Source organism: Corapipo altera, unplaced genomic scaffold, assembly GCF_003945725.1.
Source record: "Corapipo altera isolate COAL_440 unplaced genomic scaffold, ASM394572v1 151, whole genome shotgun sequence".
Classification (NCBI taxonomy): Eukaryota; Metazoa; Chordata; class Aves; order Passeriformes; family Pipridae; genus Corapipo; species Corapipo altera.
The window spans coordinates 141,021-151,618 of NW_020884976.1; the positions used below are offsets into that span (position 1 = coordinate 141,021).

The window sequence follows — 10,598 nt, forward strand, 5'->3', positions numbered from 1 at the left end:
AAGCAGCGGGGCTGCGGCGCTGCCAGGAGCGCGGGCGGGAACGGAGCCGAGCCGAGCCGAACCGGACCGGACCGGACCGGACCGGACCGGACCGGGAGGCAACAGAGTGGGGCCGGGCGGGAGCGCAGCCGAACCAAGCGCGGGGCCGCGCTGCCCCGGACGCCCTTTGTCGTCTCGGTCGCCGCTGAGCCCCGGCCGCAGCAGCGCGGGCCTGGCGGGCGGGATGTCCCAGGAGAGCCTCCTCGGGATGGACGAGGGAGCGCTGCGGAAGCTGGTGAGTCCCGCGGCGGGAGGGCCAGGGCACGGTGCGCGCTCGCGGCGGCTCTGGGGGCCGATCGGTGCGTACCTGGGGGTACCTCGGCTCCCTGAGCCCCCCGGGCCGGGGTAGGCTGTCCCAGGCGCGGGCAGAGCGGGACCGGGCGGGCCGTGGGTCTGCCGCTCGGCCGGGGCATTCCGGAGCCCATGTCCGGGAGTGACTGTGAGCGGTGGGGGTCCCGGGCGGCAGCACCCGGAGGGGCCCGCTGTGGCTCGGGCCGGGGTCTGAACCCAAGTGAGCTCCAGCACGAGCCCTCGCACTGCCCCGGTGACTCTGGCCCCACCGCTCTCGCCGCGCTTGGCTCTTTGCTCGCACCGCGTTCGGGCGTACCGCCTATCCCGGCTCCATCTCCTGGGCTGGCGGATCCCGGGAAACCGTTCCCTGCTGCTGGCTAGGTTCCTTGCTCCCCGCTCTCCCGGTGCGGGCTACTGCTCTGCCCGAGGCTGGCGCGGTGCCAGGCGCACCTCCCGGGCTCTGCCCGCATGGCCGGGCATCCCATCCCCTCCTGCGCGGCGGCTACTAGAGCACCGGCCGGGCACTGCCCCGGGAGCCAGAGCCGGAGCAGGGCCCTACTGCGGGCGATGGGCTATGGGGGAGGAGGGCGCGCGTGTCCCGAAGGCGGAACTCAGGGTTCTGGGCTGCGACCTGCTCAGCCGGGGCTAGTGTCCCGGGAAGCCCCTACAACGTCCTGGCCGGCTTCGGGGACCCCCAGGGATCCCCGGCCCGGGGCTGGGCTGTGCTAGATGCCCCGGAGACTGAGCCGGAGTGGCCCGGGCCAGCGCTGGGGAAGGGTCACGGCAGGAAACTGAGTCAGCCAGGAAGGCCAGTCTGCGGGAACAGGAAAGAGTTGGGATGCCGGCGGGAAGGGGGAGCTGTGCCGTAGGTCGGCACGGGGGCTAAACCCGGCCGAGCCTCCTGCTGTGCCACCCTCAGCCAGCTCTGGGTGACGACAGGTAGACCTACCCGTGGCTTGTGGACTCAGGAGCCCACTGCTCCTCGTGGGATGATGTTGGGGTCGACAGATCACCCGTCCGGAGGTGTGGGGATGGGTGGTTAGGGTTTCTCCCCATCCTACCAATGCTACAGCTCTACCATGTCCCAGCTGGGGTCTCCGGGCTGAAATGGAGCCCCAGGAGTGGTAATGGGTGCCGGGTCTCCGGCCAGCCTAGGGAGGTGCAGCAAGCACTGCTTCTCTCAGGGCTTTTTCTTTGACCCACTGGGCCTTTGCCTTCTGAGACTACCCTGCTCGTGACCCAGGTCTCCCTGTGCTGTGCGGCACAGTCTGGGGAAAGCCTGCTCTGGGCTGACATGAGGCAGGGAAGGAATTTTTTTTTTCTGATTATGTTTTTGGCTCCACTCAGCTGGAAGAGGATTAGTCCATATAAGGGAAAACTGCCTTTCCCACCGCTTTCTCCCTGCTTCTCTGCTCTCACAAGCCCTCCACTCTGCCTTGCTTTCCTCCTTTCTCCCAGCAAGTGACACCTTGGCAGCAGCATCTGATGTCCCCAGGGATACTGAAAGAAGGAGGATAGGGGACATAAGCCAATCCCTGCAGCCTCCTCACCCTTGTGCTGGCTGGGCTGGGAGCTGCTGGGGAGCCTTTGCCTCCCAACTCCTGCCATAGGCATCCACATGGGTGCCTCTCCAGCTGCCCACTTGTACCCCACACCCAGGGAAGCAAGTTGGGATCAACCTGTGGGGCAACATAAAAGTGACTAAGGGCTTGGAGGAGCCTGGGGAGTGAGCTGTGGAGGATGGGGTGTGTGCTGCTGCAGGGTGGCCCTTAGGTGGATGTCTGGAAACAGGGGGTTGTTTGAGCGCTCAGGGCTGTGCTGACCTCCAGGCTGTGGGCTGCTGACCTTGGGCTGGAGAATACTCCCCTCTCCCAGCCCCTCCAAATCTCAGTCTGGTTAGTTAGTGAGGATGCAAAGCCCCTTGGAGGCAGAAGCAGGGCAGGCTTGAGCTATGAAGATCACTGCCATGAGGTCCGCTTCTTACACCCAGCAGCCTTTGGCAAAGGCTTCAGTGACCCTGAGGAGCACTGCATCCCTGCCACATCTGTTACCCAGTGTCCTTTTTGCTTTCCTCTGCCCAGAGGCAGCCACGCTCCCCATGGCTCCTTCCAAGGGTGACAGTGAACCTTGGGGCTGCAGAAGGTGCTCAATGTGGCCAGCTACTGTCCCTAGAGAGGTTTCCCTGTGGGCAGGCTTCAGCTTCCCAAGCGCTGTGTGTGCTCAGGCACTCCAGAGAGCAGGGCTAATGGCAGCCCTCCTGGAAGAGATGCCTGCTGTGCCAGGGCTCTGAGTGCCGCTGTTTTGGGTGCCAGTGGGGAAGCAGCCCATGGGTGCCATGCCAGTGCCCTTTCACAAAGCCGCTCTGTGTGCTGAGGTGGGTGTTTGCTCAGAACCATTAATTTGCTGGTGGCTGGGCAGGGCCTGTGGGGCCCTGGCATGTGCCGATCCCTGAGCTTGCCTGTGCTGGCAGGACTGGGCCCCTTGGTCCCTTCCCAGCCTTGTGGTTTCTGGCATGCTTTCCCCTGCCACGGAGCTACCAAAGCTACTCATTTGCCTCATCCCAGCTCCCTGCTGACATGGCACAAGGCATTTTCTCCTGCCTTGCTGCCATTTGTCCCATGGACAGAAGCTTTTCGAGACCAGGGTGCATGTCAAGTCCCAGCTGGAGTCTTCCTGGACAGGGCAGATCCCAGAGCTGGCAGATGGGTGTCACACAGCACACATGGGTGCCAGTGTGTTCCCTGCACCAGGGTGTGCAGGGCTGGTATTCCATTGTGTCCCCCTCTTCCTGGCACTCTGTGCTTCTGCAGCTGCTGTGCACACCCCCCTTCTTCCCCCACCCCCACCACCTCCCCTATTGCCCTGACCCAGCTGCTGGGGCCAAGCCACTCACTGCCAGCAGCTTATTTAGGGAAGGGCCATTGGTCACGCAGTGTGTGGTTGAGGACTGTTTTCCTGTCCTCAAAGCCTTTGGATGGCTGGAGGGAGAGCCGTCCTTGCCTCCTCCTTGCCCTGGAGCTCTGCCTCTGGTACCTTGTTTGGAACTGGACATGGTTCCACCACTTCCTAGCCCATTGATGCTGCCCCATGCGAGGAGAGCTGAGCTTCCTGGCTGGCCAGGGTGGCCACCATTGCTGTTGGACAAGCTGGGGAGAGGCTGTGTCTCAGTGCCTTTGTCCTGGCAGTAGTGTGCCAGCTGCAGCAGCCATCCAGGACAGATGGGAAATGAGAGGCCCGTGAGGATGGAGGGGCTGGTTTCCTCTCCAACAACCCCCTGCCCTGGTGGTGCAGTGCCTCCTGTTCTTCCCAGCCCTTGTGCTGGTGGAGATGCCTGCTCTGGACAAGAGCCGAGGGGGCTGTAGGCTCCAGCTGGAAGGGATGGCACTGCCAGCTGGCGTGGCGGGGGCTGCTGGAGTGGGAGGGAGGGAGCAACCTTGGTCCAGGCAGCTCCCCCAGAGATTATGTGTGTTTTCAGCATTGGTCTGCCCGGGGAGTTGATGGTTCCAGCCACCGGCATCTTACCAGCTGGGAAAGGATAATGCTCCCGGTTGGGCCTTCATGGGTTGGAGCACTACAGTTTTGGCTGCTGCTGGGGTGGCACATGGCATCTCTGCCTGTTCTGTGGCTGCTGGCTTCATTAGGATAAGAATAATACCCTCCCTGGTCCCCGGCCTCTGAGCAGGGAGGGCAAAGGCCCATGGCTTCTCAGGGGCTCTGCAGGGGGGTCTATGTACAGGCGGTGGTTTGGGGCCCTCCGTGTGGCTCAGCTTGGGTCCAACTGAGGGACCAACCCTGGATCCCTGCTGCAGCAGAACCTGGAGAGCCCGGATGGGTGGCCTGTCAGTGGCCTGTGGGACAGGAAGGGAGGGGACTGACGCTCTTGTCCTGTGGCATAGCCGTGGCTGCTCCCAGCGTGCTGAGGCTTGATGCTGACAGCAGCTGCTATGGGTCATGGGGTTTATTTTTCATGAGTTCCATGGGAAATCACCTCCCAGGTTCCCAGCATCGGGTCAGTGGGAGGGTAGCAAGGCCTGGCTGGCTTTTCTCTGCAGATCTGGCTGCCTTCTGCCCCTTCAACATCATGATGGGGGCTATGCCCGGCGTCCTGAAAGCACTGGGGCTGGTAGCAGGGCTGGACTGAAAGAGGAAAAACAACACTGGGTGCCAGGTCCTGGCCTTGGGTGGGCTAAGGAGCACCCAGAGCACCTCTGAGATGTTCATCGGGGGCATCTGAAGGGGAGTTGTGGCTCTGCTTCCCACACATAGAGGACTGGACTTTGATTTAGGACAGATCCCACTTATGAGTTTGGCTCCAAGAGCCACCTGCCATCCTCTAGCACTGAATGAGGATGGGGAGGGCTGCAGGGGGCTAGGAGGAGCCCTTGGTGGAGTGCTGGGACCCTCTCAACCAACACCTCCTGGGGACCATGGGGACGGGAGGAAAACAGGCTCTGCTGTCCCTCAGCTGCTGAAGGGGCTGGCATGAATGGGAGAGCTTGTTCCAGAGCTGATGGCACTGGGAGGAGGCAGAGCTGCAGGACAACAACTCTTGGGGGCTGCAGGGACCACTGGTGGGTGTTCATTTCACTTGCCCATCTCTTTGCCCCTCACATGCTGGAGGTCTCAGTGCCATCCTGGCAGCCCCTCCTTGCCATGGCTGATCCCAGCATCCTGCCCCGGGGGGGGCCATGCCCGCTCCCCACAGGGCCTGGCAGTGTTGGGCAGCATGCACTGGGCATGTGGGCACCACAGACAGACAACTCCTTTGTCTGGAGCGTGGGCAGCCCATGGCAGCATGGCAGAGGGTGGCACCAGGGCTGAGAAAGGGGCTCAGTGGTCAGAGCCGGTGCTGAGCCCTGCCCTGTGCATGCAGCTCGAGGCCACGCTGGACCTGGCTGAGCGGCGCCGCATCCGTTCGGCCATCCGGGAGCTGCAGAGGCAGGAGCTGGAGCGGGACGAGGAGGCGCTGGCTTCCAAGCGCTTCCGCCCAGAGCGCGGCAGCCACAGACAGGACGACAAGGAGAACTGGCCACGGTGAGTCCGCTGGGGAGCCGGGGTCACCCACTGCCTCTGCCCTGGGAGATGGGGGCTGTGGTGCCTGGCCTCGCTGTGGCTGGCACGGATTCGGGTGAGCTTGAAGGTGGGAGCAGCCTGGCTCCGAGCAGCTTGGCACATGTTGGGGCCCATTGCCTGGATCTGCCAGCTGCCCATGAGGGGACTTTGCTCCCAAGTGCCCACGCCAGCTTCTGTCTGGCTGCCACTCTTGCCCTGCTCAGGTCTCAGCACCTGGAGGAGGAGCAGCAGGCAGCCCTGGCCGCCTTGTCTCAGGAGCTCGAAACAATCACCAGTGTGGAGGAGCTGACAAAACTGGTGAGTGACCATGTGCTGGGGCAGACTGCATGCCAGGATGGACCCTGCGCTGGGGCTGACCCTGCCTTTCTCACGGGTCCTTCCCTCTTGCAGCTGCGGGCAGCGGGTGAGTATGAGGAGCGCAAGGTGATCCGAGCTGCCATCCGTAAGCTGCGGGCTGAGGAGATCGAAGGTGAAGCACTATTCCCATGTTCTGGGGTGGCTACTCTGGAGAGCCTGGGACGTGGGCAGCTCCTTCCTGAACAGTACCTTTGCTCCCATCCAGCTGCGACACTGGCTGGGAATGTGCAGAGCAGCCGGAGGGATGGCAACGAGCCCTGCACTGTGCCTGGGGATGCGAAAAGTATCCAGAGGGACAATGCTGAAACACCAGCCCTTACTGGGAGTGGGGAAAGCCTTGGTGAGGGCAGCACCAAGCCCCTGGGCACAGCCAGGAGAGGGGAGAGCAGCCGTCAGGACGATGCAGAACTGCCGGCACTGGCTGAGCTAGAGGAGAGTGGGCACAGGGGGGCTGCTGAGCAGCCCCCTGCCCAGGAGCCCGAAGTTTCGGCGGTGAGTGTGTACGGTGCTATGGGGGACAGGACCTTGCTGAAGACCTTGCCCTTCCCTGGGGCTCCTGTGTGTCCGGAGCACAGAGCCCCAGGTAAGCTGTGCTTGCCCACCCAAGGAAACTGTGGCAGGTGGGCCTGGGGTCTCAGGGGAGAGGGAGGACATGGCTGAGCTATGCCAGCACGACTCCAGCAGTGGTGAGCTGGAGCTGGGGCCTCAGGCCTGGGTGCCCCTTTGCTTCTGCCAAGGATGCAGCCTGGCAGGGTTCTGGGGGCCCCTTGGTGCACGTGGTACACCCCTCCCTGCTCTGGCTCTTGGGGACAAGGCTCTTTGGAGGCAACAGCCTCTCTTGTGGCAGCTGCCTGCAGCAGTCTCCCTGCACAGCTAGAAACATTGAGCTCCCATCCTGTGATGACTGTTCCCGCCATCCATCGAGGGCCCAGGGCTCATTCTGCAGTGAAGTTGGGGGCTTTCTGAATGGGGAAAGGATGAGCTGGTAGGCAGGGCTGGAGGGAATGGGCACAGGCAGCGGTTTTCAGTGCAGCAGAGGTGACTCCCGCAGGGACTGTGTGGTGGTAGGAGATCCCTGCACCCAACCTTGTGGGGTTGCCCTTTGAGGGCGAGGGTGGGAAGGGAAGAAGCAGTAGGTATAACTGCAGCCAGGGAGGAAGGCATGAGTTCCCCCATCTGCCTCCATCTAACCCTGCTTCCCCCTCCACCTGCCCCAGAGCGATAGCAGGAGGCTGCAGAGGGTATGTGGCCCTGTGCCACCTTTCAGCACTGTCTGCCTCCCCATCCGGATGTGCTGGCACACTACCCCCAGTCCTGGCTGTGCTGGGACATCTCTGAACAGCTGGCAGGGCTGTCTCACTCTGTCCAGCTGATAACTCCAAATCCAAGGCCATTTCCATCCCTGGGCTTGGGACCTGGTTCCCCTGAGGGTATGGTCCTACCCCCCTACCCTGGAGTCATGGCAAGGGAAGCCCACAGTGCTGCTAGAGGCACTGGCACAGCCAGGACTGGCACCCTGTTCCCTGGCTGACACCAGGACACCCTGGCCCTGCTCACATGTGTTTCAGGGACACACTTGTCACCTGTGTGTGGACCTATGCCCAGAGCATCCCATCATTTGCCAAGCAGAGCTGCAGGTGCCATGGGCAGAGACAGGGTAATGTGAAACTGGGTGCTCCCTGGATCATGAAGCCCTGGAGTGCCTGGGCTGAGGGCATGGGGCAGGAGCTGTCTTCTCCCACCTGCTGGCATCCACAGTGATTAGGCTGGTGGGCTTGGGGCAGCTGCCACAGAGGGACCCAGGTGCCAGCTCGTTGCTCTGTGCCCTGGTGCTGATCAACCTCCAGAGGAATACCGGGAGCCTCAAAGGTGCGCAGGGTTTGGAGCCCTGCTTCAGTAGACACAGTGTCCCTGCCCACTGGAGGCAGCAGCATGTGGGGACACTTGTTCCTCTGCCAGCCTCCTGCACTGACCCCTGTGCAGGGACTGGCTTGTCCATCCCCAGCAACATGCAGGCAGGGACCTGGATGGCATGGGAAGAGGCCACAGCTTACATGTTCCTGGCTGAGTGGCAGGGATGGGACACAGTCAGGGACTGGAGTGGGGCTGGTTCTGCTCTCACCTCCTGCTCTCCCCAGGACCATGAGCGAGAGGACGTGGTGGAGCAGGAGCATGTCCCAGCCAGGATGCAGGAGCTGTGCAGCCAGCAGGCGGGAGACACCCAGAAACCCAATGTCCAGGGTGAGTCCCCAGAGATGCCCATGGCAAAGCCCTGTCTGGGTAGATGCCCGAGGCCAGAGCTGTGCCTAGCCAGCTACAGAACAGTGGAGGGCACATCTCCCAAATGGTGGGCAGGGGAGCCAGGTGCCTGGAGGGACTGCAGGAGCAGGGATGCACTGCAGGCAGCTTCAGGCTTCTCTGAGCAGAGCCTCTTTTTTTACTCACAGAAGTGGTGTCGGGGACCCTTGTGCTTCTGGAGCTGCAGCCGGCCCCAGAGCCCAATCCAGAGCCTGAGGATGGTGTTCAGGAGCTGGAGCAGGGCCAGCCCCAGAGGCAGCAACAGGCAGCCTGGAAGGCAGGGAGCCTGGACAGCCCAGCCAGTGCTGCAGAGCCCAGCAGGAGGCAAAGCCCTAGAGGGGAGCAGCCACCCCTGGGCCAGCCTGGTGCTGCCAGCCAGGTACAGAAATGGTAGCAGCTGCCACTGTCCTCCTTGCCCAGGGCTGCTGGTCTGTGTGCAAAGGCAGTTTAATAGGGGGACTGCATGCAACCCTCAGCTGAGCGCTCTGCCCCTCTCCTCCCACAGCTCCATGTTGGGGTACGCTGCCAGGCACTGGGGCCAGATGGGAGACACGGGAGGCCACCAGTGGGTAAGTGCAGCCTTTGAGAGGGATGGGGAGGAGACATGAGGGCTGTGGCCCCCTGCCAAGGGGGCAGTGCTGCCCCAGAGCCCCCCACCCCCTGCTCCCCTGCCCTGCAGCATGCACATCCTGGGCAGCCCTGGCGATGTGACTCCAGCCCACATGTGACTCCAGCCCACGCATGCTGGAGCAGGAATGTGAGTGCAGGACATGGCCAGGCCAAGGGCCACCCCTGGGCTGATTCTGCCCAGCCAAGTGGTGGTAGTGCCCACTCTGGCCAGGGAGCTGGGTTCCAGGCGTGCTGTTTACCAGGCCCCCTCTCTTGCAAGGTGGCCACAGGGCCATGAAAGGGAATCGGTGCAGCAGCAAACCCCGGCCTTTTGCATTCCTTGTCCCAATAAGGCTGAGAGCAATGCGTGGCTGGCTCTGACCACCCCCTCCCTCACCCGGGCATAGCACCCTCCGGGGCCTCCCCGCAGCCCTGGGGGATTCCAGTGGCCAGCAGCTGCCCTCTTCCTACTGCTGGGAAAACCATCCCCATGGCTGTGCCAGGAGGAAACAGAAAACCCAAAAAGCAGTTCTCTGCTCCCAGGGTCAGGGTTTCCTCTTGGAGCTGCCTTCGCAGGCAGAGATCCCCTCCCTCTGAGGCTCCCCTGGGGACTGCTGGCTCCCGGGAAGGCAGAAACCCTGGGAAGATGCTGGGTTGCAACATGGCACAGCCCAGGGTGCAGGGAAGTGTGCAGGACCTGCCCCCCCTTGCATCACAGGGGACTCAAACCTGGGTTCTGAGGAGAGGCTGAGCTCACCTCTCACCCCCAACTCCACGGGCATCACTGACTCCAGCCCCAGAGCAGAACCCTACCTGCACCCTCGAAGGCTGAGCCACCCAGCTCCCTCACCCTCCCCTCCAGAGACAATGCTAGGGCCTGGCAGGGATAGGGGTCATCCCGACCTTTTGGCACAGACCCCAGGTACCCCCCACTGCCTTGCTGGGCACAGATCCTGCTGTCCTCTGCGGTGTAGTTTGGCACTACAGGGCAGAGCCCATGCCTGGCATGTGGGGCAGCCTACAGGTGCTGGTAGATTTTGGCACTATGCACTGGGGAGTATGGCGTGAAGGGGAGGGGGACTCCGGGGTGCTGTACTGTGGGGATGGCAGCAGCACCCTGTGCTGTGCTCACTCTCTGCTCTCTTTGTCCTGTTCCTTGCCTATCTGTGCTGTCTCTTCCCAAGCACCAGTGTCCACCCAGGATCTAGTAGGGACCCCAGCTCACCTGAACACTCACCAGTGGGAGCAGGTGCCCTCCTCCTTGTGCCCAGCTGGCCCCACGGGTAAGATCTCAGTGGTGCCTGCCTCTGTTCTCTGCTTCCTGCTGGCAGGAGATTCCTGGCGGAGCCTTGGCAGACATGGAATTCCAAAGTACCGGGACGCTGCAGGATGCTGCTGGCCACCCACTTGCTCTTTTGCTCCCTGCCCAGCATCCCTCCTTCCCTTCCTCCCATCCATGTCTGCAAGCACCTGGCCCTGGCAGGAGTGGGGAGAGGGGGCAGAGACTTTGAGGGGCTGCAGCCATCTCGGGGGGTGATGCGTGTGTAGTGGGGTCTCTTTGGGGCAGTAATGCATCTTGTGGGCACTGTGGAGAGCTGCATGCACGGTCAGACACCCCAGGGGCGTTGTGCATCGCGTGGGCAAGCTGGGGGGCTGCATGCACGGTGTGGCACCCTGGGGTGGGGGCAGCATGCTTCTTGTCGGCATGCCGGGGGCTGCATGCACGGTGTGACACCCTGGGGTGGGGGCAGCATGCATCGCAGCAGGCACCGCAGGATGGGGGGACAGCGTGCATCGCAGGGGGCACCCCGGAGGGCTGCATGCACTGTGCGGGACCAAGCAGGGGTCGCAGTCCCGGTGGGGTCACCCGTGGGCGGCTGCAGCCCGGTGACCCCGCGCCCATCCCCGCAGCGCCACGCTCCGCCGGACCC

General features: G+C 63.0%; 1 protein-coding gene across 3 annotated transcripts in view; it reads left to right on the forward strand.

The window, feature by feature from the left end:
• Positions 1–123: 123 nt before the first annotated feature.
• The window catches only part of SMTN (smoothelin), a 22,496-nt gene continuing 12,021 nt past the window's right edge, over positions 124–10,598 (forward strand). The window contains exons 1-9 of one of the 3 annotated variants that reach the window (XM_027665480.1): positions 124–274; positions 5,204–5,364; positions 5,607–5,700; positions 5,794–5,872; positions 5,966–6,252; positions 7,899–8,001; positions 8,208–8,437; positions 8,564–8,627; positions 9,852–9,950. In XM_027665480.1, coding sequence (XP_027521281.1) covers positions 224–274; positions 5,204–5,364; positions 5,607–5,700; positions 5,794–5,872; positions 5,966–6,252; positions 7,899–8,001; positions 8,208–8,437; positions 8,564–8,627; positions 9,852–9,950 — 1,168 coding nt within the window. In that variant the 5' untranslated portion in view covers positions 124–223. The remainder of the gene's footprint in view (positions 275–5,203; positions 5,365–5,606; positions 5,701–5,793; positions 5,873–5,965; positions 6,253–7,898; positions 8,002–8,207; positions 8,438–8,563; positions 8,628–9,851; positions 9,951–10,598) is intronic. The other 2 variants (XM_027665482.1, XM_027665481.1) reach the window with 2 other exon arrangements.